General features: G+C 32.5%; 3 protein-coding genes and 1 long non-coding RNA gene across 6 annotated transcripts; all 4 read right to left on the bottom strand.

Moving 5' to 3' along the window:
- Positions 1-3,737: 3,737 nt before the first annotated feature.
- Positions 3,738-17,429, bottom strand: LOC131669376 (uncharacterized). Its single transcript, XM_058944208.1, has 6 exons — positions 17,304-17,429; positions 15,833-16,339; positions 11,167-11,690; positions 7,450-7,501; positions 6,799-7,299; positions 3,738-4,610 (listed from the first exon to the last, which is right to left on the bottom strand). Exons 2-6 carry the CDS (start codon positions 16,336-16,338, stop codon positions 4,061-4,063), a joined length of 2,133 nt encoding a protein of 710 aa, XP_058800191.1. The 5' UTR covers position 16,339; positions 17,304-17,429; the 3' UTR covers positions 3,738-4,060.
- Positions 8,521-9,645, bottom strand: LOC131669392 (uncharacterized). Its single transcript, XR_009302369.1, has 3 exons — positions 9,615-9,645; positions 8,910-9,092; positions 8,521-8,829 (listed from the first exon to the last, which is right to left on the bottom strand). It is a non-coding gene; the product is annotated as an uncharacterized LOC131669392 (long non-coding RNA).
- A 5,515-nt stretch (positions 17,430-22,944) lies between the features above and the next one.
- LOC131669346 (ankyrin-3-like) lies at positions 22,945-24,959 on the bottom strand. 2 transcript variants are annotated; one of them, XM_058944159.1, is made up of 5 exons: positions 24,797-24,958; positions 24,626-24,722; positions 24,014-24,554; positions 23,730-23,938; positions 22,947-23,664 (listed from the first exon to the last, which is right to left on the bottom strand). In XM_058944159.1, exons 3-5 carry the CDS (start codon positions 24,521-24,523, stop codon positions 23,328-23,330), a joined length of 1,056 nt encoding a protein of 351 aa, XP_058800142.1. In that variant the 5' UTR covers positions 24,524-24,554; positions 24,626-24,722; positions 24,797-24,958; the 3' UTR covers positions 22,947-23,327. The 2 variants fall into 2 exon arrangements, with proteins under 2 accessions (XP_058800141.1, XP_058800142.1); XM_058944158.1 differs by lacking the exon at positions 24,626-24,722 and having other exon boundaries at positions 22,945-23,664; positions 24,767-24,959.
- A 126-nt stretch (positions 24,960-25,085) lies between these two features.
- Positions 25,086-27,257, bottom strand: LOC131669328 (ankyrin-1-like). 2 transcript variants are annotated; one of them, XM_058944132.1, is made up of 3 exons: positions 27,123-27,257; positions 26,882-27,008; positions 25,086-26,812 (listed from the first exon to the last, which is right to left on the bottom strand). In XM_058944132.1, exons 1-3 carry the CDS (start codon positions 27,123-27,125, stop codon positions 25,371-25,373), a joined length of 1,572 nt encoding a protein of 523 aa, XP_058800115.1. In that variant the 5' UTR covers positions 27,126-27,257; the 3' UTR covers positions 25,086-25,370. The 2 variants fall into 2 exon arrangements, with proteins under 2 accessions (XP_058800115.1, XP_058800114.1); XM_058944131.1 differs by having other exon boundaries at positions 25,087-27,008.
- Between the last annotated feature and the right edge of the window lie 272 nt (positions 27,258-27,529).

Here is a 27,529-nt window from a genome sequence, read left to right as displayed (position 1 = left end):
GAAGCGTTCAACTCCGTTTCGCGCGCGTCTCAATCGTGCGCCAGCGAGCGAGCGGTTATGGCCATTTTCAGCGCGTGGGAAAAAGAGTGCGCGTGTGCATAAATATTTGCTTGCGCGAATTGTTAGAGCCTGCTTTTTTTCCTTAATTTTAATTTGCTTGTTATGTAAAACAGCACTATGTATAACTGCGTACTCCGCGGTGAAGCTTTGAATTTTCTTGATTATACGTGAACTTCGTTATTGTTCTTTTCTTGAATTGCATTGGCAATTCAAGGTTTTAATTTCAGAAATGTAAATGGTTTTCCTTTTAGTCATTAGACATTTCAAAGAGCAATCCTATTGCGCGAATCGATTATTTGTTAGTTTAACGTACTGCTAGAGTCAACCGAATTGCATAAACAGTCGTAACTCATGCCGGCCGTAAATATAAAAATCCGAAGGATAAATTTTACGTACACCACGTTCATCGGAACACTTTGCCACTTTTGTGTGAAAAGGATCATGTGGTTTTCAGTGCCATCAATGAGTGTGTGTACTTCTTTGCTCTGGAGTAACTTGCGCAAGATGTACGACTATGGATGTGTCATCAATTGTATTGAAAAACAGAACAAAACAAAACGGAATCTTTTATGCATTCTGATTTTTTCTCAAATCTAATGAATTTACAGCGCGCACGAGATTGTGTTGGGTAATATCTCGAAATTGAAGATTATATATACTTCACATGGAAAAATCTGAAGGAAAGTGCAGTGTGTGCGGTGTGTGCGCGGTTATGCAAGTTTAATGATTCCCTTTTTTCCTACATCTATGGATCATATAAATACCATGCGATCAGATTTTATGCATGATAAAATTATCATCAATGTCTCATTAGTTATACTGCCTTACGATTCAATGCTTCAAATCACATTTTTTTTATATCTGTAATTTCCTTTTAACTGTTCAACGGTACTCGTAAAACAAAACGAGTAATTTGAAAAATATATTTAATGTAGAATTTAAGTTTAAAAAAGCTAAAAAATATTATACGTAAGTATAATTTTTGTTTTCTAATTTATCTCTTGAAACTATTTACCTCAAGTAGTTTCATATCTTTTAGATAACGTATGTCATACAGTTAAATCACATTCAACAAACCCATTATAAAACGAAATTGTCGATTCGTATACGCGCATCGACAAAGAGAATGCAATGTAGCAAGGAAAGCTACACCGCGTAGTGTAGCAAATCATCAAAAAGTTAATTACCGAAAACTCGCAATCGGCACATATACATGTCTCATATCCAACACATTAATTCAACGGGCACGTGCGTGTTGTAGAAACGAAAAAAAGAAAAAAAATACGAATGTCCATTCATCTTCGCATCACGATGGTGAAAACATGAAATCAGCGCGTGTCGCGTGTTTAAATACACAAACACACTTTCGCAATTATATTCCGTAAGTTTGGATAGAAAAACTAACAAACATGAAAAGAACTTTGCCAACAAATCTTGCGCAACGGATCTTCTCTGTTGGTCAGCATTCGTGCGTCGATCGACTATCTTAGGTATGCTAACCAACGTAGTAAATGCAAATTTGACCACTGACATTTCTCGCCGACACTTTGTTGTGTTTTCGACATTTTTTCGAGGAAATTATGTGTTTACTGCATAGCATCTTATGCAATTGCCATGATTTTCTGAATAGCGTATTAAATCCCCCCTAGCTTGGACCAATAGTTTTAAATTTATACAAATTTACGCGTCGATTTTTTCACATGAGATACGAGAAGTTTATATATATACTAAACATAATTTATATTGAATGTCACATCATATAGTTTATCTTGTTATGCTAGCCGATCGATTGTCAGTGAATACATTTGAATCATAAGTGTGCATTTGCGTACAACGCATTGTTACATTTTATGCCTGCGAATATTTTGATTTTTTAACGATTTCCTATTGACATGTTAGTTTGAAATTTCTTTCTCATTTTAATTCAAGATGAATGTTAACTTTTAATTATCTAATATTCATCAATTATGTGATGATCATTGTATAAAATTATTTTATTTCCTTAGCAGAAATAACATTACAGCTATATCTTACATATCGGATATTTATTTATTTAGACAACAAACAGATACATAAGAAATCTGCAAATTATAAAATAATTGAAGGTTTTGATGAAAATTACGGGTATCAGTATGGCTTGTAAACTACAAAAGTTTCTCGAAAGTGCACACTTTAAGAAACACACACACACGCACGCACACACACACACACATATCATCTCATTTAGGTTTTTGCTGGCAGCTATATTAAGGAAAAGGAGCAGCGAAAAGATATAAAGTACTTTCGCCGAGGGTATCCAAATCGAACTGTTATTCAAGTCCAGCACAGGGCTACTTTCACTGATGACCTTTTCATCCTTTTTTCTTCATTAAAGAAACCTTTCTTGTCCATCAATATTTTCTGCCATTGTTTTCTTTTTTTTTTTTTCTTATGAAAGTCATGCAAAAGTGGAAGGTCTATCTTGCATTATTTTAGAAAACATTCGTTAGTTCTGATAATGTATGTAGAGTATAAATTTACATTCAATGTGAAGGTTCATTGTTTTTTGGATCAATTTATGACGTATTTGATTTTGATTAATACTGATTATATCAGAATTTGCTAAAGAGATTTTATAAAATAGAAGACATTATTTCAGTATATTACCAGTTTCTTAATACAGAGTTAATTTTGATTTAGGTGAGCGTTATTATATTCGAAAGCTATTTCAATCAAAATAATAGTCTTGAAAAACAGCTGACATATACTGGAGTTAATTAAACAAGAAACCTATTTTTTAACGTATAACACTAAAGTAAATTTTCGAGATTCTTACTTCATTGGTTCCACTTTCACATTGACTAATTTCTTTTTGAATGGCAGGTGAAAAAAGTATCTCAATGATCGAAAAATATGTCAAACTCTCTCGGTTGAGAGGTATGGTGTTGTTGAGAGGTATGATGTTGTTTAAATATAATGTTTTGTTTTGATATAAATTGTTTTCTCTGAATTTTTATGCAGATCTACTTTCGAATATTGAATTTTGGATCTTTGACCTAATAACTCAACTATTTTATTTTCGTTGGCAGTTTCACTTTTTTTATGCGTAATAACTTTGAACGTATAATATATGTTAAAAAGCTCGTAAATTGATCAAGAGCATTCAAATTAAAAATAATAATAAAGAATTACTATACACAAATAAAATCAGTCATTGTGTAAAAACTTGTGGAAAACATTATATTTTATAAAATGGTTGTAATTATTGAATAGTGTGGACGTTTGACTTTAACATTAGAATAGGTATTTATATACTTAATTCAAATACGTATACTTAATTCAAATCTAATAACAATTACACAGTTTTTGTATAGTAAAATATTGCATACAGCAAATGCAAATGTTTTTCAAAAGTTTAGACTTTCGTCAAAGTCATTGAACTTCTTTTTCATCATTTTTAAAAATATCATCCTTCCATTCTCTCAGGATTCTAGAAAACCTTTGTAAATTAAATATAATGCACGGGTTAGCATCTTATCTATTTGCTTTTCACCCTAATGTTACTGTTTTCGCAGCTTCTTTTCTTAAACTGCGTCTAACTAGCTTTATCTTGCTTATTGCCACTTCATACCTACACATATGATTTAGTATAGCCAGGACGTTTTTCATTGAATAATAAGTAAGAATACCTATGGATTATTATTTTTATTATATTGTCGCATTTAACATAAACAAAATTTTTAAAGAATATAATAATGGATACAAAAGAATACCAAAATAAACAAAAATATTTTATATGTAAAATAAAATATATAAGTGTATTTGCAACAGTTTTATTAAATAAATCGTATATTTTCATGGAAAATCGGAACTATACAGTATCATATAGTCAGGTTTTTACAACAAGAAACATTTCCAAATTTTCTTTTATATATATGAAGTATAAACCATTGTTCGATTCAAGACCATATAAACTGCTACGTTAAGTATGAAAAAATTATTAGTCATTTACAAAATTTTTTCAAGTTTGCATGTTGCTAAGATCTTTTACACTACTTGACTTAATCATTCTCGGTTTGATAAATTTTTCATTGTTTACATCATCTGGAGTATCCGGCTTATACTTACTATACTTACATGTCGTAAGGTTGGGTAATTCACCAGTTTTACATTTTTTCACCCACCCTTTCCAGTGTTTAAATCCTCTGAGTTTGAAAATCTTCTGAGCGCAAACAATATCATCCTGAATATTATCATCGAGGAAGTCATTACAATTTTTATTACAAATACCACCAGGTCTGAATGCACTACACCACTCGTCACTACTGATTTGAAAAATTCCATAGGAGTAGGAAGCTTTGTGACCTGGACCTGTTTTCAAACTGGTGTTGAACTGACCGTCGTTTTGCATGATACACACGAAGTTGCTGATGAATGTTCGGTCAGTACCAGCTGTAGCCAACTCTTTTGCAGCTTGACATTTAGTCAAGATACGCGCGAAAACTGCTTGATGGGATAAAAAGTAGTGCGTAAGCAGCAATAGTGTGATTGTTTTTTTGTGTGATAGCATCCTGCTGAAAGAAAATTTAAGTCCCAAAAGATAACGTTAAGGAAAACGATTTAGTAATGATACGTTTATTTCGAATTTCATCAAAGTAGAAAAATATTTCTAATATATTTTTGACTAATTCGTTGAACAGAATGATATCCTATTATCTCTCAAAGTAAATGATGGTTAACGAAGATCGATTGTGATGAGCAAGTAAATTTAAGCTTATAATCACTTTACATAAAACTTTATTTTTGTATGCCCTTCATAAATAACTATGGAATAATACTAATGTTATTTAAAAAAATACAAGATATATTTCTTAAGTAAGAATTAATAAAATAAAAGCGAAAATTTTGAAACTCATTTAATAAAAATGGTTCACATTTTTCTTAAATTCTTTTACAATATAAACAATATAATTAAAAACAGCTGTTCAATTTGTTTCTTTATATATATTTATTATTATTATTTATTCTTTATATACATTGATTGAAACATATGTTCAACGAGAAACAAATCGGTTTCAAAGTTTCGATAAATATTGTGCGCCCAGAGAATAATTATAAGATCTTAAACACATTATCTGATAATATTATCTATAAAATATCAAATAAGTAGAGAACTAAAGTTAAGAAAGTGTTTAATGTACGTTTAAAACTTTTGAAATTGCGTCACTTACACGTCTCGATATATATCGAATATTTAATGAAAGGCAAATAATATCTCGACATTGGCAAATTTATTATAAAATTGTTTCAATTTACACAATATACACATAAATTAACGACACTTCATGAATTCTATTTTTATTAGCGAAAATTTATAGCGAACGACACATTGACCCGTCAACGAGTAAATTACAATAACGACCGGACGATCGAGGAAACGAACCAGCTGATAAAGCAAAAGAACGAAAATGAATGGAAAATCGGTGAGAAACTTACATCGATCGCGACGGGGAACACGGCTGTGAACAATGTTAAGGAAACTAGTAAAATATATAAACACGCTCTTGCTAAGGCAGACGTCAGATTGAAGTAAGCTTGTTCGCACCAAGCTATTTATTCCAAGGCATTTCGATGATAAGAGGCATGCATAGTCTTTCAAGTTTTAAGCATGAGCGTGTGTGTGATAATCTGATAAGTGACGGGTGCTATATTCAATTATTCCGATTACTTGAGATTTTCATTAAATTACTGCCTGTTCCAGTTGCTTTTTCGTGTATGGTCAAAAATTGTTTATAAATTCACTTTTGTAACAAGCAAGCAAACGATCAGCTTTCGAACGTGATGTATTCACAATCTTCAATATTGATTTAATAAGGTGTTTACTGAAAAAGACAAACGACTCACACATCAAAAGATAAGTTTCTTCTTTCATCAAAAGCAAAGTAAGATTATCAAAAGATAATCATTTCCAATTTTTGCGCAAGTATGCTGCAATGTATATACTTGCTCAATTACGCGTAACTTCTGTAATAAAATGCTGCAATAAGTGATCGGAATTGATACAATGAGTCAATTATGGACATGACACGAAAGTTACAATAAAATAAAATTTAAAATAAACTAAATTGATAAAATTAGAGAACTGATAATAACATCCGGAAATCAGAAGTTATCCATGCTTTTCGATACAAATTTATAATCAACTTTTCAATTACTTTCTAATAATTATTTGTAACAATGTGAATATGTGTAACCATGTAGTATAAAGAAAAAAGATTGAAGTAATTACCAAAATGCTTTTTTCACAGTAACAATTCTAAAATTGTATTTTTTATTTCATAGCAATATTAAATACACTTGTAAAACCAAATGAGCTTTGTTTGAAAAGTATTAATTCCTAATATTAATATTACGAATAATTCTTTATAAGGGTACAAAGGACAGGAGAAACTTGAATTCGAGAAAAAAATAATAAGACGTATCACAACTTTTATTTATAAAAAATAAGAATCTTTATTGTATCATTAATTGTATCATTAGTACAAGCAATTATTATCGCTTTGTTGCCTATACAGTTAGAAGCTAAATAGAAATAATTTTTTATCTACTAATGTCAGTCGAAGTACTAAATGAAAATGTTCACTAGTGACAGTGGCATAATCTCTAAACATTATAACAATAAAATATAAATAAAAAGTTTTACTTATGAATCAATATAAATGTATATCGCTACTAATCTTAGCATGCTTCTACATTAACATTCCCTTGAAATTTGAGGGATGAAGTCTGAATATTTGCGAGTCACTCCCGTAATCGTTCCAGTCAGGTATTCTTATAATGTACAAATTATCTTCCATCCGTTGTTCAAGTGTATTTCTATTGTTAAGCACTTTAGTTTCAAAACACCAAGACACGTCAGATAACTTGTTATTCTTACACTTTTTCTCCCAACTTTTCCAGTACTTGAATCCTCTCATTTTCCAAATTTTTTCAGCACAGACTATATCGTCCTTAATATCGTTATCGAGAAAGTCGATGCAAGTTTTGTTGCAATATCCGCCAGGTCTCCAAGCGTTACACCATTCATCACTACTAATCTGGAAAATACCGTACGAAAATGAAGCCTTGTGACCTGGACCGGTCTTTTTACTAGTGTTGAAATTGCTCTCATTTTGAATCAAACATACAAAATTATTGATGAAACTTCGTGAAATACCAGCTCTCACTAATTCTCTTGCGACTTCGCAGGTATTCAAAATTCTAGCCGAGCTAAACTGATTGTAAGTGAATAATATTAAAAATGTAATTGGAATTTTCAGTAATAACATCCTTCAATCTAATTTCCTGTTCAATTAACTGGTATCACTATCCAAGTACAGCTTCACATATTACTGCAGCTGTGACATTAACTGTGACTGTGATTCCCAACTGAAGAGCAGAATCTTTATAGTCAGGTATCGCGCTGATAAAGCACACGCGATAATTGAAATTAGGGTATAGAACAATTTTGATAAGCCGTTTCCGTCCGACAGGTTGCTACTAGTTCAGACATGCATTTAACCAACTTTAGGAGATCATTAATCAAGTAATAATTTCATCAAATTAGCTGTCCTGAGGATCACAACTTTTTTTATTTGTGAATCAAGATCGTATGTTTTAATCAATAAATTAGCAATAAAAAGGTTTTCATTGCAGTAAAACTAATTTTTTTTTAATTTAAATTTAAATTATTAGACGGACTTCATCTTACAACTTGCATACTTTTTGTATCCAAATAGTGTAAGTTACAAATTAAAAACTCGATCGTTCAATCCAGTTGTTTAGAGCAGTGTTAAATAGTTTATATGATAAATTTCAGTGTAATTATTACCTATTTTGATTTTTTCATCATAGTCTGTGTTAAAAATTGTTTAAATTTGACCGGTCGATCTTGAAATCACAAAGAAAAATTGTTATTCTGTTTTGGCCAAAAGTTCCGCAGATGTACGGGAACCGCACAATAAGAAAATGGCTAATAGGACTGGAATGTTTCCCTCTATTGATAAAAAAGAGGATTACGGGGCAAGGTTATTTCAAAATATCGTATGGACGGCGCCAAAGGAATTCTTTGAATAAGATTTTTTGTTTCGAGTTATATATTAATTGTTCAGTTACTATGGTTTATTGAATTGCATAGCTAGTTGCCAAATTATATATTTGTTAAACAATAATGAAAAGCGATCGAGAGCGAAGAAAACAAGAAAACAAGCAGTTGGTGAAAGCCACGAACGAGCAGTACATATCTACAGTTTTTTGTCTCTACCATCTTGAATAAATATTTGAATTAATTTCTTTGAGTATTGTTAAAATTGAGAATTGTTAAAATATAACTGTTTGATTATTATATCTATTTTTTATGTACATAACATTGAAGAAAAGGATATTCAAAGATATGTATGAAATAAATTAATATAAAAACTATTATCAGTAATAGGTGCCTTTATTCACAGATAAAATGTATATGTTCAAAATTAATAACAAAGAAAATAGTGTTTATTTTGTAAAAAATCATATTTTGATATTTGCCTTTCTAAACTTTATTACCATTTGATCAAACGCGTCGATATTATCTTCTTGGATCACATCGAAGTCGTCTTCCTCAACTTTTCCATAATCTTCCTTCTCGCCAGAATTAATCGTAAATTTGCATTTTGATATATTGTACTGCTTGTTTTTACACATATTTTGCCAGTTCTTCTAATATTTCAATCCTTCTGTTTTGAAAATGGTTTGGGCACAAATCATGTCATCCTTTAATTTAACATCGATGAAATTATTGCAGTTTTTCTTGCAAAGTCCTCCATTTCCGCTTAATGAACAATATTTACTACTTCTGATCTGAAAGACGCCGAACATGCGAGTTGATTGAGTACCTGGTGTAGAAATCTTGCTTGTATTGAAGTCACCATCGTACTGCAACAAGCACACGAATTGACTGATAAAAGTTCTATCAATCACTCCTTCTCTTCCTAGTTCTCTGGCAGCTTGGCATTTGGTTAAAATCACGGTGGAAGCTTGTTGAAAGAAGAGTAAGAAGCATAACAGTATTTAATATAGCTTTGATATTGAACACAAAAAATGAAATATTATCTTACATTATATCTTACTGCAGAAAAATTAACATAAAATTAATTGATATAAAAATGTCTACAGGCCATAATCGTGCATTTTTTGATTAATGATGGACAAAATCTTATATAATTTTTTTTAATAGGTATTGATTCTTAGAAAAATATTTTATATAGAATATTTTGACCCAGCCATTTTCCAATCAAATTTTAGTTTACATGTTTAATAGTATCTTCTTTTCTAATAAATACTATTTTATGTTTTTTTGTTCAAGTAAAAAACCATTATGTTAAATAAATAAAATTTAAAGTCGTGTACAATCAAGATTTGTATAAAACGAACTCAGTTTTTTATTATGAGATTTGTTGAAAAAAGTTGGAAAGTCATATAAACATTATAAACTATAAACTAATAATGGAAGTAATGAGAATTATTGATAATGATAAAGCCTATAATATATTACTTACGTTATCATCGTAACTAAAAACTAGTTCTGACTAGGACAAGCACCAGAATAAAGTCAATCAAACAGCGCTCGGCTATTTATTGTCTCGATAAATATTTTGCTGATAAGAAATCTGAACAGAAACTTCGCTGTGCACGTGGTACAAGAAATTAAATTACTTTTTATCTGGAGATTAATAAGTTCCGATTATAAAATTGGAACCTACTGATCTCCGTGATAATATATCAAAATTATCCAAGTAATAAAAATAGGTAGACAAGACGAGGTACGTAAAATATCATACACCGGGTATTTCAAAATTTTCGCAGAGGTTAATTTGTAATCGACTGGTTTGTTTTTTCAATACATTTAAATGTTTAAATAACTAATGTAAGTTGGAATTACAAGTAATCAACTTGATTTACTGAAATGAAAATAAGCGACGTTTCGTAAATTAGTTTAGTAGCATTATCAGATCTTGTATATTTACATTTTATTATGTCAATAATTAAAATGATAAAACTTGTTTATCGACCGTTTTCTGAAAATAATTCAATTTCTCCAACAGGATATCATTCGCTTTTTATTTTGAGGTTAATATAATTAAATTATTCAATATTCATATTTAAATTAAATTCATGACAACTATACTGACAGATCTTTCGAGGAGAATTTCAAGTGTGTATGCTGCCCATTTCTTTCGTCGCCGGCGGTCGTAGCATAGCGGCGTTGCAGGAGATTAAGTTTTATTTATCGTTTTCGTAAACTAACCTCACGCGTATTCAAATTGGATTATTATAAAATAAAAAGAACTAAGGCGGGAGCAGATCACATATATTTATAAACGATTACGATTTTATAATAATAAGAAACTTTCTCTGACATGAAAATAAAAATATTCATTACAACTTTAAATCGAAAATTTGAATATACATTACTTGTTTAGAACTTTATTACAGGAGAGTTATGAGATCCCGACGATCTGCGTGCGAATGGATGCAGAGCACGTTTAGACAGGCATGTGTCTACCTAGTGAGCTGACTCAGATCAACAGCGCCCGGAAGAGAGGATAGAGCACCTGAATTTCGAACGCGCCGGTCCCTCAGGATGTCTCCCACTAGAGCTTGTAAATTTGAAGAGTGGTGCGCGCGCACAGCACCGTGGTTCCCGACCTGTGACTACTAGTGGCTCTGGTGATGATATTGATGACCGATAGGTGTCAGCACCGACCTGGTCCGAGAGTATTGACGCTCAATTTTGTCTGTGCACCCCCCGCTCTTGAAAATTCGCTTTTCCTCGCGGATCTTTTCTCCGAGTTTCGCGCACAAGTCGGCAGCGTCGACATTCTCTCTCAGGCGCAACACAATACGTCAATTTAAACCTCAGACTTTGAAATTAAACTGTCGCAATTGCTATTTATTTCGACTTTTATTGACTTCCGCGTTTGCCGCATATCTCTTAATTTAACGTGCCTCGCTATTCTCAATACCCTGTATTTAAGTTTTCTTTTACAAATGTCAATGATGAATCATATCAGATTCATATGAAGCTATTCATAAATGCTGCATATTGACAGTAACTTAGCCTCAAGCCACGGGTAGCTGTCATCTCTGTTATCAAATCAACTACCGCGTCGTGCTCCTGAAATTTTGACATTTCCATACACTGAGACACATTTGGCAATTTTTTATTTTTGCAATGTTTTACCCAACCATTCCAATGCTTGAATCCTCTCATCTTCCAGATTTTTTCAGCGCAAACTATGTCATCTTTAATATCATTGTCCAGAAAATCAGTGCAGGTTTTATTACAATAACCACCAGGTCTCCAAGCATTACACCACTCATCACTGCTAATCTGAAAGATACCGTACGAAAATGAAGCCTTGTGACCAGGGCCCGTCTTCTTGCTCGTATTAAAGTTGCTCATACTTTGCATTACGCACACGAAATTACTGATAAAGCTTCGTGGAATCCCAGCTCTCAGTAATTCCTTGACCGCTTCACATTGGTGAAATATTCGTGCAGAAATTGGTCGGTAGTAAATCAAAAAGCACGAGACTGTCATCATTATGATCTTGAGTTTTGTTGAGACCATTCTGTCAATTTCATATTTATTAGTCAATTTTTACTTTCACCATTTTACATTTTTTCAATTTCAATTATCATATTTAAGTTACGCCCATTATTTGCAATGCCAGTGTTTTGGTATCACATGATAAACATGAAGGCTATAAAAAAGAGTGCAGTTAACAAAATCAGCTGGAGCTGCGAAAAAAGTTTAGAAATTTCTCCCCGACTTCTGAATGGCAGTTTTAATCACTAGCTAAATTAACATTAACGGTATGAAATTTCAAAATATAGTGCAAGTATAAAAAAATATGTATTTTAGTGCAATTAAAAAATATAAATTATTTATAATATTCAATTCTGTAACTAGTTCAATTTTCACAACTGTTTCAATTCTGAATTGATTTTAAAAAAAGTCTTCCATTGTTGTGGGATCAGAGTCAGTAGCCATGTTATTTTTGTAGCCTACCAACGCCATCTTGCCAAAGTAACAAAAGATGAGACAGTTTTTATACACAGTAAGCTTAACATTGTGTTGACACTCTTTTTTATTGTCTTCTTAACGTTAAAAAATAGTCTAAGATAAAATTATAATCTTCTTAAGTTCAAGTAACTTTTCTTAAAATAATAAATTTCGTTTTTAAATAGATAACTTTTTCGTTTCTTAATTAACTTTAATAATGAAGTTAATTTCTTAATTTGAGAATTATTTTCAATTATACAGCAAATAAAAGAACATTTTTCGAATGGTAAGTAATGTTTAATAATAACTAATTAATAATTAGGTACTTCTTATTATATATTTGATAATATAATACATTTATTAATTTACGATATGCAGCAACTCGTATAGATATTCGAAAATAACTTAGTTTAAAAATATTATGTTATTCCTTTTTGGAATAAAATAACATCACGTAATCAATAATTATCACCTCACACTATCCTTATTTATTCCAATTATTTTATGGAGACCTTGTGGTTCTTATGTATTTTTTTACACGTGATTTTAATAAGGTACATATACAAGTGTTAATTCAGAATATGAAACTGCAGTTGAGTAATTTTTATCAATACAAGCTATGAATAAATAAATAATACAAACATTGAAGACTTACTGTTACGATTTGTCTATACAACTATTTAACTGAAGTTACACAAAATTCACACATAGTCCGCGAATGACGCGCGCTTAAATTTCGGCTTCACACACGTTGTTTTGGATAGTTATATCAAAGATGACTTATACTTATATACTTGATTAATCTTTGAGATAAAGATATGGTTTGTACAGATAATAAATATTATATTGATTAGATCCTTGACTTTAGTTAGCATGACAAATTTTTTAACCCATCCTCGTGGTTATTGAATTTAATTCATTATTATGTAACGATATATCTGTTTGATAGGTTATGAATACTTTTGATAGTGATAGTATTTAGCGAGGCAATAAAAAACCCGATGAAGCATTATGCTTTTCAGCTATATTTTTATAAATACGCAAACGGGAAATTGCAGAAATAATTATGAATCATCTCAACTATCATAAAGCATCATAAAGTATAAGAATTAAAATATTACACCCGTACATGCGAGCTGCGTAAATTTTAACAAGTAATAAAATGTTACCATCAATGATAACTTTTTTTTCAGATTACAAAGAATATATCATTAACGTAAAAAATTGAACGGATAACATTATCATTAAATCATCGAGTAGATTAATTATTTTTCTACTGCTTTTATCAACTTAAATTTTTATTTTAAATATACTTTCAATTATACTTTCATGAGTTTTAGTGATAAGTGACATATTTTTTTATGTAATAGATTGCATCAATCGTTAAATATATTAGTCGGAAATATCAATTTAAGAAGTATCAACATGATTATAATTATTCTACAGAATGCGACAGTTTTCTAACTCGGCTTTTTGAATTTTACAGTCTACTCGAAATCTTATTTATCTGTAGATCGCCTTTCGAGTGCCGTGGTTATGCTAAATGCATGGCGCGTTATGGCTTTTCGTAACCTAACACTCATTTACATTTGAATTGATATTAGCTGATACTTGTTTTCGGCTTTTCTATCACTTTCCAATATTCTTTAAGACAAGGGAGCAAAGCTCATGCGACTGCTGCGTCAGTCAAAATCAGTCCTCTAAGAATCTTCCATGAGTTTCTACACCCTTAGTTATAGCGATAGTAGATGTAGTCCGTCCTTTGTGTGATAGATGACTTGTACTTCATTCATTTTTCTCAAATAAAATCATAGTCTCAAGTAATTTGCTCATCATTAAACCACTTCGTTTAAATTAATTTTTATTAGAATAAAGCACTAACGTAGTGCTATTATAAACACTGATTAATGTTGTTTTCATTGCTCGCGTGTTGGATTTCATCGCTCAATTCAAATAAAGGAATTTTTGTATTATATTGCAAAAAATAAATAATAAAAATATAATTTTGCTGATAAAATGATCTTTATTGAATATTGATCATATTTGGTATAAAAAATAATGTAATATCGAATATCTCAATCGTCAATAATCATTACTTTATGAATATTTGAAGAAAATAGCTCCGTTTGTTCGAAGCTGCGGAGCTTCATCTTGATCATCTGTCTTATAAAGTTGCTTGCTGATTAACCTGACGTGGTAATTGTTCAAATATTTCAATACACTGGGTAAGTTTGATTGATCTCTGCAATGTTTATTCCATTCCGTCCAATGTCGAAGTCAGGCTCGTTCGAATATTTTCATGGGATTTTTGATGTCATCCATAAGATCATCATCGAAGAAATTTTGATGATCTTCAACGCATATACCTTCTAGGCGGTAAGCACTGCACCAATGGTTATCGACACTACTGATTTAAACGATCTTTAAAAAATTTTGCTAAATGGTGTACGTAACGATATAACCTTCGTGCTTTATCTCATACATACCAAGTTACTGATGAAGGTTGCACTAATATTATTTCTAAGCAGCTGCTGTGCGAATTCATCTTCTGTTAATGTGCGTGCGTAGATTTTGCGGTAAGCTATACATAGCTATATATGTAACATGAAAGTAACAAGAACGAGAAAGTTACTCCCACTGATGCCATTCTATGGAAAATGTATTTTGTGTAGATTTTGGGATATATTTTTTTCAAATTGAACTGTTTCGACTGAAACAATACTTATGTATTTAAAGAGCAAGATGCAACTAACATTTACCGTAATTAAATTTTACTATGAAGAGTAGGGCAAGTTAAATTAGTTCTCGACTGTTTTGCTTCCGCTGACAAAACATGCCCGATAAAACCGTACCTAAGTAATCAATCGAATGAATTGAATTAGTTTTAATTACTTCATTAAAATTTGGTAATTTTAGTGATTCAGTCTCTGACGTAGCGGAAGTCGGCCTTACGGCTACTTGAGAACATTAATGGAGATAATATAAGATATAAGTTGAAATCGTGAATTACTGGAAGAAGTATCTGATTGCTGTCGTGGAGTAAGATTTAGCAATACCATTCATAGTCTCTTATGAGTCATTGCAGAAGATCATGTAATACGGTTTAATTCAATTACTTCAATCAAATAACTTTATAGTACATTACGCAACAAAACAACTGTGAAAGGATATAAACACACACACACACACACACATAGCACGCGCTAAAAGTATAAGTAACAAATAAACTGATCTGTTTGGAAAGATGCATTTACTGACTTTTTTCTAGATAATCCATCAAGGAATAACTGTTATTTAAAACTTTTAAAATCATTATTTTTCGAACTGCAAAATTGAACATCCAAAAATAACTCTGGCCAAACGCGATGATGAGATACTTTCCGCACAAAAGCTCGTGCGGAAATGTTATACTATTACCTAACTAATCCGGGAAAGAAGATTCTTGTCTCATATAAAGTTCACTCTCGATCATAATATTAATATAAATTTTTTAATTTTTTAGGAAAAATTCAACTTAAAGTTATCCATATAAAAATAATAATTAGCACACAAATATAAAGTAATTATCAAGTTACTTTATTAAAAACAGATAAAATTAACAAGCTTGCGATACTCATCATACTTATAATATGATTTCTGCTCACCTAAACTTTACATTTGGAAAACTTTTGCAGATTCAACATGATTTCTTCTTTCAACAATTCTCATCTTCGATAGAGGTAAATCGGCATCTCGTTATTATCCGAAAAGAGCAATTCTTCTACAAACCTCTTAACAATGCATCCAGAGACAGGAGGTAAACTCCCATTCTTACAACCTTTCACCCATCCAGTCCAATGTTTAAATCCTTCTATCTCGAAGATGGTTTTAGCGCATACGATGTCGTCTTGAATATCGTCATCGAGAAAATCATTGCAGTGTTTATTGCAAATGCCACCAGGACGGTAAGCACTGCACCATTTGTCGCTGCTGATTTGAAAAATCCCGTAGGAGTAGGATGCCTTGTGGCCCGGACCAATTTTCTTTGCAGTGTTGAAATTACTCTCGGTCTTCATTACGCACACGAAGTTGCTGATGAAAGTTCGCTGAATTCCCGCTTTTATCAACTCTTTAGTGGCGTCGCATTGTGATAAGATGCGGGCAGATGTACAATGACGAGAAATCAAGTAGAAAGTGAATGCCAGCAGGAGAATATTTCCTCTTTCCGACGACATCCTAATGATCAGAATTTATTCAAGAATATCGTGACTTTTTAAAATTAATTTTCAACTACAGGTAATCGTAATATTAATAATGTGCTTTCAACTTTATGTTCTTATTTTGAAAAATCAGATACGCAAAAGCAAATATTTTTCAAACTGTATCAATTAATGTCATATCAGCTTTAAGATGAATCTGTAGCAGTGACTGATTATACGAATGTGGCGTATCAAACTGAGAATATTTTTCATTTGGTAGAAAATATTTCATAGTAATATAATTATATTTATAACTTAGACATATAATATGTAATTATGACAATTTTATTTAGCATGAATGATTATCTTTGGATCATTAGCAGGACTTAATTGTTTCCTATCAGCTATTTGATTACACTATACGACGTTTTTGATGGAATATAGATTTAATACGCTTTGTTTCGATCGATATTTCGTTCAACAACAAGAAATAATTCATTTAAACAACGTTGATTCTCATTGAAACATTATCTTGATGCGATATAGTATGAATTCCCGGTACATCTGCTCAATTACGTCATTTACACTCCTCATCAGCAAAAGTTTCAACTGCAGCGTAACAATGCGGAATTGGTATCTTGCCTTTTTTTTAACCGAGGAAAACATTTATTTTCAATCGATCGATTGAAAAAGTGTAACAGATAATGATTTTTTTAATTAATTAAACACGGAAAAGTCGCTACTTGAAAAATATGGATTTAATTCGCTTACAATTTGTAAATCTGTGCAAAATTATAAATTCGAATTGAATATTACAAGAAAAAATATCGCTGCACAATCCATTTCCTTGTCGCTGCTACTATCAATGAAAAACTCGGCGTGTAATGAGTCATCGGCAAATAGTCGGGCACAAAAGAAGGTCGAAGAGGTGAAGTCGTAGTGAGCTCAAAAAAAATGCGAATGAAAATAGGAAAAGAGAATATATTGCGAATATCAATTACCTACGCGGCGCTGATGAACGTCGTCACTGCAGATTGTTAGTGACGGGGGTACAATAATGACTGGAGCAAGCAACTATAATTACGTCGTGCGCGCGAAGACACACGTTATACTGGAGGAAGAGCTCGTTTATACTCATTTGACTATACACGCGACAATTCACCGCTACGCAGATTACGTCGAGAGAGAGAGAGAGAGAGAGAGAGAGAGAGAGAGAGAGAGAGAGAGAGAGAGAGAGAGAGAGAGAGAGAGAGAGAGAGAGAAGTGTGGTGTATGTTATGTCAGCGCGAGGAATGACAATGAACCTTGAGCTTGGGTTTGAACATATTCAAATCAGTTCCGGTAAACTATTTTACTTTTATTCTGATTATGTAAACTAGTTGCATTTTGTTAATGTCGCGCACGGATGAAAGAATTGAGAATGATCATTGTGAATTTCTATTCCTGATTTCTGTGCGTTTCAGCTGTTTTTACGACTATTGATTTTTATTCTATTATTTTTTTTAAATTTCATAGATAGATTCGTCGATACTGACTACTTTTTTAAATTTATTTTTCTTTATTAATTTAATAACAATAATAATCTTTTTTTAGAAAATTTATTACTGGCTTAATTATAGTTTATAGGAGCTACATATATGTTGAATTATTGTCTTCTACTTTTTTAAAATAGAAAAAAAATATGTTACAAAATATGTTTAATAGAAAAAATAATTAATTATTCACAATAACGAAAAAATTTTTAGCTTGATTAGCATTAGGTATTAATCACGTACTACAGGTTTTCTTGATATAAAAAGGCTAAAAATAATCAGTAAAAATAGAAATAAATTCAAAACTAATATAAATTTTCGGATAGTACTTTTACTTATACTCACTTCTGATTTAGTAAGTATTATCGAGCAATTTCTAATCTTGAAAAGCGCCATCGAGATGATTAATAATTAATCATCGTCGAAGATCATATAAATGAATCATACAAAAATCATCGGCTTTGACTTTGAAAATTATTAATCTTATCAGAACATTTCGTTCCTCCGCAAAATCAATAGCAATCAATTAATACCGGAAATAAAGATTATGAGTACATTTCCGTAGATAAGTTATATAATGGCTGTGATTCACTGATATTATCAAAAGACAATTTTTCATCGAATGCTAGGACATTCCGCGAAGAAAAGAAAAGAATAACTCGTTATTTAAAGTCTACTCAATTACAAAAATAACTTAACATTTAATAAAGTAATTTACTATAAGCATGGTATCATCATAGCATACATTATGACTCAGATCAAGGTATAATGTCCGCACAAACTAAGGATAAAAAATATTTTGACGTATCACGAATTTACTGTCGTATTCCAGATTTTGATGATTAGACTAAATATCAAAATTATATATTCATAAAAATATTACACAGTTATAAATATAAACTATTGGCAACTGGCACGAGACTCTCACCACTTTTGAGATGGCACGTACTGATATGCTAGTATATTGTTTCCTCTTCAATAATTTTTGCTACGCAGTACGAAAGGGCAGTTTTTATTGATATGATATGCCGGTTCTCTAGTATTAAAAAATTAATAAAAAATACATAATGGAAATTGAATATGAATGAGGTAATTTTAAATTTGCAAATGTTGGATAATTATAATTTTGGAAAAAAGAAGAGGAATATTATTAGCATGGGAGCTCCACCTGTTTGATCCTATTAAACATGTTTTCCTATATAGGACCGAACTCATCGAGTGGAAGTATTTACATTATAAATATAAAAGAAAGCGGTCGAGATGGGAGGTTTAGGACAATAACGAGACTCGGCGTCGGTAAGCCTCTGTGGAATAGACCTCCAATAACGGTGACATTCCAGAAACTTCGATGAGAAGCAAAGTACTATTTTCTAATTGAAAACGCTTGGAATTTAAAAATTAATTATATATCGGTGAATGATTACAGGTTTTTTAAATCAAAATTTAACTAAGATATAATGTAAAAAAATTAACTTTATTCAAAAGCTTAAACTAAATGTACAAAAGTATATGTATCGGTATATTCAAAACATTCCTAATTAGAAATTAATTCGTATTACAGAAATTTTACGCATTGAAAAACTACTCAATCGCTTTGATTTGTTTTTAATAAATATGAATGAAATCTATTTCGCATTTGAAAATTCACATGTTTTACACCGATGTAGTCGACAAAGAGCGTTAATACTGACTTTTTATAAATTTAAAACAAACTTTTCCCGATTGATTAAAATTGCATAAAAAATGAATTTTTAATATTTACAGTAGTGCAATATTTTTGGTATACCTCTGAGTGTTCTAGTACTCGGATTATGGTATATTTCTCGGAGGCGCTTAACTTGTCTTACCCTATCAAGCAATAACCGTTTTTCGTACTGATTACTCCGAGAACCATAATCCGGTTCATCTAATCTCCAATACAGACACATTTTTATTATATCGCAGTGTTTTTTCAATATCTCGGTAATTTGAAAGAACCCACATTCTTCGGCAAACTCGTGTGAAGTCATTCCATTAACCAATAAAGTACAGCAATCCACACCAGAATCTAACAGATTCTTTACGTTCTCCAGTTGCATCATTTCTATTGCCCGCTTTAGTTTACTGCAGCCTGATTCATTGTTCACACTTGGGGTGTTGGGCTGTGGAGCGGGAGCTTGTTCGACGCCTGCTTGGGGAGGACGAGGATTGCCACCCGCGGACGCTGAAATGCGAGGATCCATAGCTGCGAGAAAAACAATGATGGATTTAATGTTTACAAGCTCGTTTTCTTATTTTACAATCTTTGGCATTGACTGATAAATTATGGAAGCTACATAAATAAATTCAATTTCATAGAATATATTTTACATACTATTCATCGATTCTTTTTGCTTAATTGCCTTATATCATTGTAATGGAAATTCAGTAATAATTTACTAAAAGTTGTCTAAGAAAAGTTATACTGAATTTCTATTATAAAAAAAATTATACTCACTTATTCACGAAATTCCTTTTCTGGTTGTCTTGAGCGCGAAGGAAGTCAATTATCCAAACGTCTCGGTATCTCAGTGCCAAGCGCAGTGGCGTCGTTCTATCAAAATCTTATTTATGAACGTAAGCCCTGTACTTGACAAACGATTCAGCTACTTCGTAAATAACAACTATTATTCTTGATTCTAAGAATATCCGTTGAAAAAAACACTTTTTTTGCCTTGAAATTCACGGTAGGTACACAACGTAGGCTTAGAAGTATCAAGATGAACTGCACACCTCGAATTCTCAAGTAAGACTGACTCTAGTCGAGGCGTTATGGCAAGAAAATAGGAGAAACTGTGCCCTCCTTAGGTCCTTGCAGTATAATTAAAGAATAATTAAGGTGACTTCTCCCTTTACGTTACGCTACCTAAGGTCAGCTGGGTAACCCCTATTTTTATTTTACTCTCTCCCACCCTCTTTCTGTAACTTTCTCTTTCTCTCTCTCTCTATCTCTCTAATATGGTAGGAAATTGTTATTTAAGGTCTTCGGGTAAAAGAACGAGGAAATATGCTTTTAGAGCGGAAACGGTGCGAACAATATTACACAATTGAATATGTCTACAATAAATGACACATTCTTTGAATAGATTAAAGGTTCATTCTCGTTTAAAAGACATTCAAAAGCCTAAAACTGAAAAAACAACATTAAAAAATCACCTGTAAAAAGATTAGTTTAAATATGAGCGCACGTGTACATGGGCATTGTTTTCATCAATGGCTCTTTCAAACTCAACAATATCCGGTCCCGATTTTTCGCAAGTGATATGTAGAAATCTCAATCCATCGTTATTAGCAATATCGACTTTTGGACATCTTATCGGACGCTCTTGAAGCATCAAATCAGTCATCGTTGCGGACAATTGAAAGCCAAACAGAGTACCGTGTTTTCATTGTAATTTTTATCAGCAATTCTTGCCCCAACGAGGCAGCAACTTGGCGATCACTTTCGTTAATCTGGTTGTAGCTTCGAAAACGGCAGTATGAAGCGGTTACGCCATGCGCGCGTCTTCGTCAAGCACGACGTGAGCCTTTTTTGCAGCTGATTCGTAATGTTTTACACTTGCGTTTTACAATTTTTTAAAATTTTTCATTAAGGTTCATTGCCAATAGTACTAATGCTCAATGAATTATGCGTCTTGTCCAAAAATCTTTCGTTTTTTTATTTCATCGACAAACAGTTGCGAGCAGAAAGACAAAATGATACAATTAAAACTATCGTTGCACAGAATTAATAACTTGATTCACTAATACTTTTGTGTATGGCTGTATTATAATCTATGAAATTCTCATAGACGTTATATTTTTATTCATATTTAAAGTACTGCAATTAGAAGATGCTATTTACCGATGCTAATGCGGCATCAGATAACATTTATGATTGTGTGTAAAATTATATCCAGACGGCGGGGCGACATGCTCCGCCCTTCGGCGACTTTCGGATTAGCACGGTCTCAGGTACCTGCACTGTTACTCAGCTGTAAATGACTAGACTGCCACTACTAACCAGAGTGCCTTTATATCTTCATGGGTTGTTTATTTAGAGACGATGTCGTGCGGTCGCTTTTTCTCGAACGTATATGCAAGCTGATTTTCATTTTTCGTTGACATTACGATGCACGTGTTGTACTTTTTTTCGTCGTGTTTTAAGATTCCTTTATATACCTACCTTATTTTTCTTTGTAATGGGTTCAATGAGATTAGAGTTGTTGTCTTATAGAATCGACTTCTCACCAACAGATTATCTGCGCACAAACATAGTACGTAATAACGTATATTTTTTATAACTTATAAACGATAATTTTTACACACCATGCAATTACCTTTCTTAAGATTATTTTTCAATGCACACAGATTTAAGCGAATATCAATGAGTGCACACTGTTTAAAATCTGCTTTTGATTAATTACGTCGAAATAAAAAATATTGCCAATAATATTCTTCTTGCGCAATAGAATAGATGACGCAAATTGCGACAACTTGATAATTCCCTTTCTGCAAAACCCTATATCTATTTACACAGAAAAGCCTGCTCATTAAAAGGTCGTCATTAAAACTGCAATAATAGTATGATCTAGCACATTTTCGAAAAAAAATTATAATAAACATACGATCTACATACATTACAATTGGATGCTTGAATCATTTAAATGTATAATCTACAAAATGTTGATTAATAACATACATAAGTTGTGTTCGAGTGCCGAAGTATCATGCAATCGAATGACCAACATACAAGTATTAGTTGAATGATAAATGCTTAGAGATAAACTCAATTTATTATATCTATAATTAATTCTTCAGAAAATTCAATGCTAATGAAAAAATAAATATCTATTCCGAATATAAACAGTAAAGACCTCGTTCATTTATGCAAATCTATTATGCCCATATTATATTTTAGCAAATTTAAATGAGATATAATCTCTATTGAGTAATATTGTACTATAGTATAAGTAGTTATAGCTAAAAGAATACTTGTAATGCAGGCTCTTGCCTGTCTCTTCCTTTCTAGGTCTAGGGCAGTGGATACTTCCCCTACTATTTTATTAGAAGCTAAAATAATTATAGGTAATATAAGATCTGAGGCACATAGATTGTTGAATAAATTCAATGCAAATTCAAGTTGAAAAAAAAAATTTTATCCAATGTATAAAAATTTATAATCTGTCACACATCGTAAAAAAATAGAAAAAGTATACGAATATATCTATGAAATAATACGTACTGTCTGTTATAAATTTAGTTTGGCAATAACTACGTGTATAGAGACGTAACAAAAACCAGAAATAGCTTTATAAATGGGTACATATAATTTACCGTCGAAAAGCTAAAACATAAAATCCTTCCGAAACATCAGTATTTTCTACTGAATCATATGCCTCGAAGCGTGCGTATGCTTACGACGCCGAAAACAAATAGAGTATATTTTATAAAAAATGTTTATGCCGAGGTGAAAAAGCACCCAAAAAAATTTTTTCAATTTCTTATGTTACAGCAATACAGCATCAACAGCTCGTAAATCGCTTTGTGGCCTTTCAAAGCAGCAAGGTAATGCGGGCTGATTCGATAGCAAGTATTCCTACAACAATCTGCCCCATGCTGTAGCAACAGTCTAACGATCGCAATGTTCGACCCAAATTCAACGGCAAAATGTAGAGGAGTGTATCCCGAGTAACTGCCGAGTATACTTATCTGCGACTTCATTACCTCCTCTATTGTAATTACTTTTCGTATCCATATTTGCTGTATGTACTCCTTGACCACTTTTAAGTCGCTGCCGGCACACGAAACCATGAAATGAGACAGGCCAAATCTGAAAATGGATAGAAGTGTTTAAATAACATTTTTGGCGAAAAATTAAATTTGTTTTATACTGACTTGTTGGTGATATTCTCTTGGCGCGTATCATAGGACAAAACCAAATTAATCATCTCTACATCGCGTACCCACAAAGCCCAATGTAATGGGGTTGATCCTTCCGAGTCTTGTTTGCAGATGTTAGCTCCATAATAGAGAAGAATGCTGACTACCTGGTGTCTTCTTGCGCCGACAGCATAGTGCAAAGGTGTGCGCATAGTTACGTCAACCTGACAACAATTGAGCAATTGAGTAAAAAACCTACCACGGGCAAATAAAAAAAATTGCTTTGAAATCGCACTTACAGCCTGATCGATAAGTCTATAATCAGATAGGATCAATCTCTCGACTATCTGCGCATTGGGTCTCGAGCAAGCAATATGCAAAGTGCTAAGCCCATCATTACTGACGATATTGTTCTCGGTGTTGTTTAGGTAATGCTGCATCAGATAATCGATTTGCTCGCCCCCGACATTAAGTTTGAAAGCCACGTGAAGAGCAGTCTTACCAGAGCGGTTGGTATCGCTCATGCGAAGACCTTTCGCCAGCAAACGTTCGATCACATCATTCCAATTGCGGTGGCGAACTGCATAGTGCAATGGCGTGTTGTGTCCAGAACCGAAATACACGCGGCAATTTTTGTCAAGGAGATAGTGCACGATTTTTTTACGTCCGAGTTTCGTCGCCAAAATCAGTAGCTCGAAGTCGGTGCACGATGTGTCCATCGGCCAACCGTCAGCGTTGAGCATCGCATCGAGTAATTCGACATTATTCGCGTGCACAGTGTCAAATAGTTTTCTCCATTGCCAACTCATTGTCGCTGCTTTGATGAAGGCTGTTTTGAACCTACGAAAAATTTGCTTATAAAATGATTCATCACGGACCTGAAAAAATCCATTTGCCACAGTCTAACATACAGATTTTAATTGCAAATGTCATAAATTATTAACAGGTACATAGAATCTTGATTGCAGGTTATCTGCTCCGGCCAATGTTTATCAGGTAGAATTGAAACTAAAAGCAAATTGAAATTGAATGAGTAGAAAAGAAAAACTTACATATCGAGTACCAGCGCAATGTTGTCTTACAAAAGGATTATTCAAAAAGCATCAAGATCGCTCTGGTGAACAAATAGGACACCGTTACTGCTAGTAGCACCTACGGCCATGTCAACTGCTCGAATCATCAGGATGGCTTTGAACACACTACTCACCGCCTTACCTTCTGTTCGGTAATTAAGATCCCTAACAGAATTGTATCGCGATCGTACTGCCGATGCTCACAAACTTTATTAAATCTGTTTGCGAAACACTGGTTCTGAAAGGGATTAAGCGACAGATTAGGAATGAGACTTTCGGAAGTATTTTTCAATACATGCAAACTGTTGGCAGACGACTGCGATTCAATGTTCGAATAACTTTATTTACGCATATGTATTTGTCGAAACATTATTGCTGATAATATATTAATAATAATATATTTTTGTATAAAATCTTAAGATTTTCATAGTAAATTAGAACTCTTATATTCACAGAATATGAGACATAAAAATTAAGATCGCTAGTATTTTTTTTTATAATTGTGGAAAGCAAACTTTTTTTATCAATCATAAGCAAGATACAAACATTCACTACCTGTGCGTAGCGGAATAAATAAATTGGTTTATACAAAACGTATTAAATCTTGATACGTTAAAAAACTCATGATTTTTTCCACGGCATCGTAATTGTACTCGAACAGCTCACTGCACTCAGCGACAATGCGAGCCACTTTTCTATGCAAATCAGTCAACTCGGTAGATCTTTCCAATTTCCTCTTTATTATTGATATATAATACCAATGTAACTGTTGTTTCGAGCCAAAATTCAAAAGCGCCGTGACGATATTTTTTTGGCGTAAACTAGTTATTGTATCCTTAGCACGCGTCACAAGAACAGTAAAAACACTCAGATTTTTTGCGACTAACCAATTTCTCGTTTGATCGATCTGCCAACAACACAAGCTGTACAAATTCTGAAATCTATCACAAGAATCAATTTCCTTTATCACGACTTCTCTAATGATTTCGCCTTGTGCACTGAGTTTGGCCAGATGAGCGAAAATTGACTCTTGCACTACAAACGAATCCGCTAGTATTTGGATAAGTGTATGGCCGTTTTGATCGACAAGCTGAACATTCGCGTCGTAGTGCAATAGGAGATTGATAATTTCGGGATTTTTAACTGTCATTGAGCAAGCATCAAAGAGTGGAGTTATGTTTTGGCCGTTTGGAATGTCTGGATCAGCACCCATGTCAAGCAAATACTGAACGTTTTTAATCAAATTTTTCCTGACTGCTAGGTGTAGTCCAGTTATATTTTCGCTGTTGAGAGCATTGATATTCACAGGTCTCTTGTGTAACAATTTGATCACGTCTGGATTTGGATTGCCACAAACGTAAATTAATAGATTAAGGTTAAATCTGTCTTTTACGTAAATGTCAATGTTATTATTAAGAAACATTTCTACAACGCTTACAGTGCCATTCTCAAATATAGCATGGAAAAGTGTTAAGAGCTCATAATCGATAACATTCCAATAGATCAATCTTTCAATAAACTGATTGACAAATCCTAAATTTGGCTTTGGACCTTTCATATTGTAAGATAATTCAGCAATAAAAAGATCTCTCCTGTCTTGAGCTGCAGGTCCATAGTGCAATAATACTCCAATATTATCCCAACACAAAGATCTCATAGCTGATTTCAAAGCTTCGTAAGATTCACGACTGTTGATTGAAACTCTTCGTTGCAGTATCTCCCTAGTAATTTCAGCATCGTTCAGATTAACAACAAATTCTAAAGGGTAATCAGCTCTTAGAAGCTCATTCACTGCTCTTGTAATACTACTTTTTTTGATTTGTTTAAGTGTTTGTAGTACGAGTTCTTTTGGCGCTTTTCTCTTTCTGTTGAATATTATCTGTGTCGCACTCTTGCCGGTAGAATCAGACGTGGAAAAGTCAGCCCCGCATTCCAATAAAACAGTTGCCAATTCAAAACGATTGTGCAAAAGGGCGGCCATAAGTGGTGTTATCTGACATGAGGTTCGAGCATTGATGTAGCAACCTAGATCGATCAATGCTCTAATTAATTCGACGTTTCCCAACATGGCAGCCAAATGCAGCAACGTCGTACCTGAATCATCAATTAAGTCTCTTGGAATAAGGTGGTTTACCAAAGTCAACACTTCGGCGTTTTTTCCTTGGCGTATAAGATTCTTGAAATTGTCATTGAATACTTTTTTTTGCTTTTTTATAAAAGACTGTGAAGAAAATGAGATTATGTAGGATTACAAGAAACGTAATTGTAAGGAAAATTAATACGTTTTACTGTGCGGGAATGTATTAGCAAAAATCGTAAGATTTTCAGTACATACCATTTTGCAATAAAATAAATGTCTTGAAACCGCTTCAATTTTAGTAGACCAAACGATGTTGCTCTTGAGAACATGAAATTAGTTCTACAAATGTTGTTTGACAATTTCGGTTGCGTGTGACGTAAGTAAAAGTTGTTTTATTAAGATCCAAATGAAAATCAGGTAATCTCTAAAACTTTGATTGGCTAAACTCCTAAGACAACGATTAATGTAATAATAGATTAATTAACGTAAGCCGATCAATTTCAAAGAATTTCTACACTTTTCTACAAAAGGAAATAAAAGAATAAATTTTACTCACGTAGCATCAACGTTAATCCGTAGCAAAAATGGCTTCTGAATTTAACAGGTTTTAAAAAAAAATTACTTAATTAGTAAAATATTGCATATTGTTGGTCTACAATCTC

The sequence above is a fragment of the Phymastichus coffea genome, unplaced genomic scaffold (assembly GCF_024137745.1).
Source record: "Phymastichus coffea isolate CEN01 unplaced genomic scaffold, Cenicafe_Pcof_1.1 PCOF00092, whole genome shotgun sequence".
Taxonomy (NCBI): domain Eukaryota; kingdom Metazoa; phylum Arthropoda; class Insecta; order Hymenoptera; family Eulophidae; genus Phymastichus; species Phymastichus coffea.
The sequence above is the reverse complement of the archived record's forward strand: the minus strand, read 5'-3'. Positions and strand labels throughout refer to the sequence as shown.

Bases quoted from the DNA above. Each gene is read 5' to 3' on its own strand.
- LOC131669376 (XM_058944208.1), bottom strand. From the start codon at position 16,338: ATGTCGTCGGAAAGAGGAAATATTCTCCTGCTGGCATTCACTTTCTAC. The intron at 7,502-11,166 runs GTCAATATGCAG...GTGCTTTATCAG, and splicing joins TGGCTTGAGGCTAAGTTACT to CGCGATACCTGACTATAAAG. The intron at 7,300-7,449 runs GTTAATGTCACA...TAGCTCGGCTAG, and splicing joins AGTTGGGAATCACAGTCACA to AATTTTGAATACCTGCGAAG.
- LOC131669346 (XM_058944158.1), bottom strand. The intron at 23,939-24,013 runs GTAAGTGCGATT...AATTGTTGTCAG, and splicing joins ATAGACTTATCGATCAGGCT to GTTGACGTAACTATGCGCAC. The intron at 23,665-23,729 runs GTCAGTATAAAA...ATCCATTTTCAG, and splicing joins CAAGAGAATATCACCAACAA to ATTTGGCCTGTCTCATTTCA.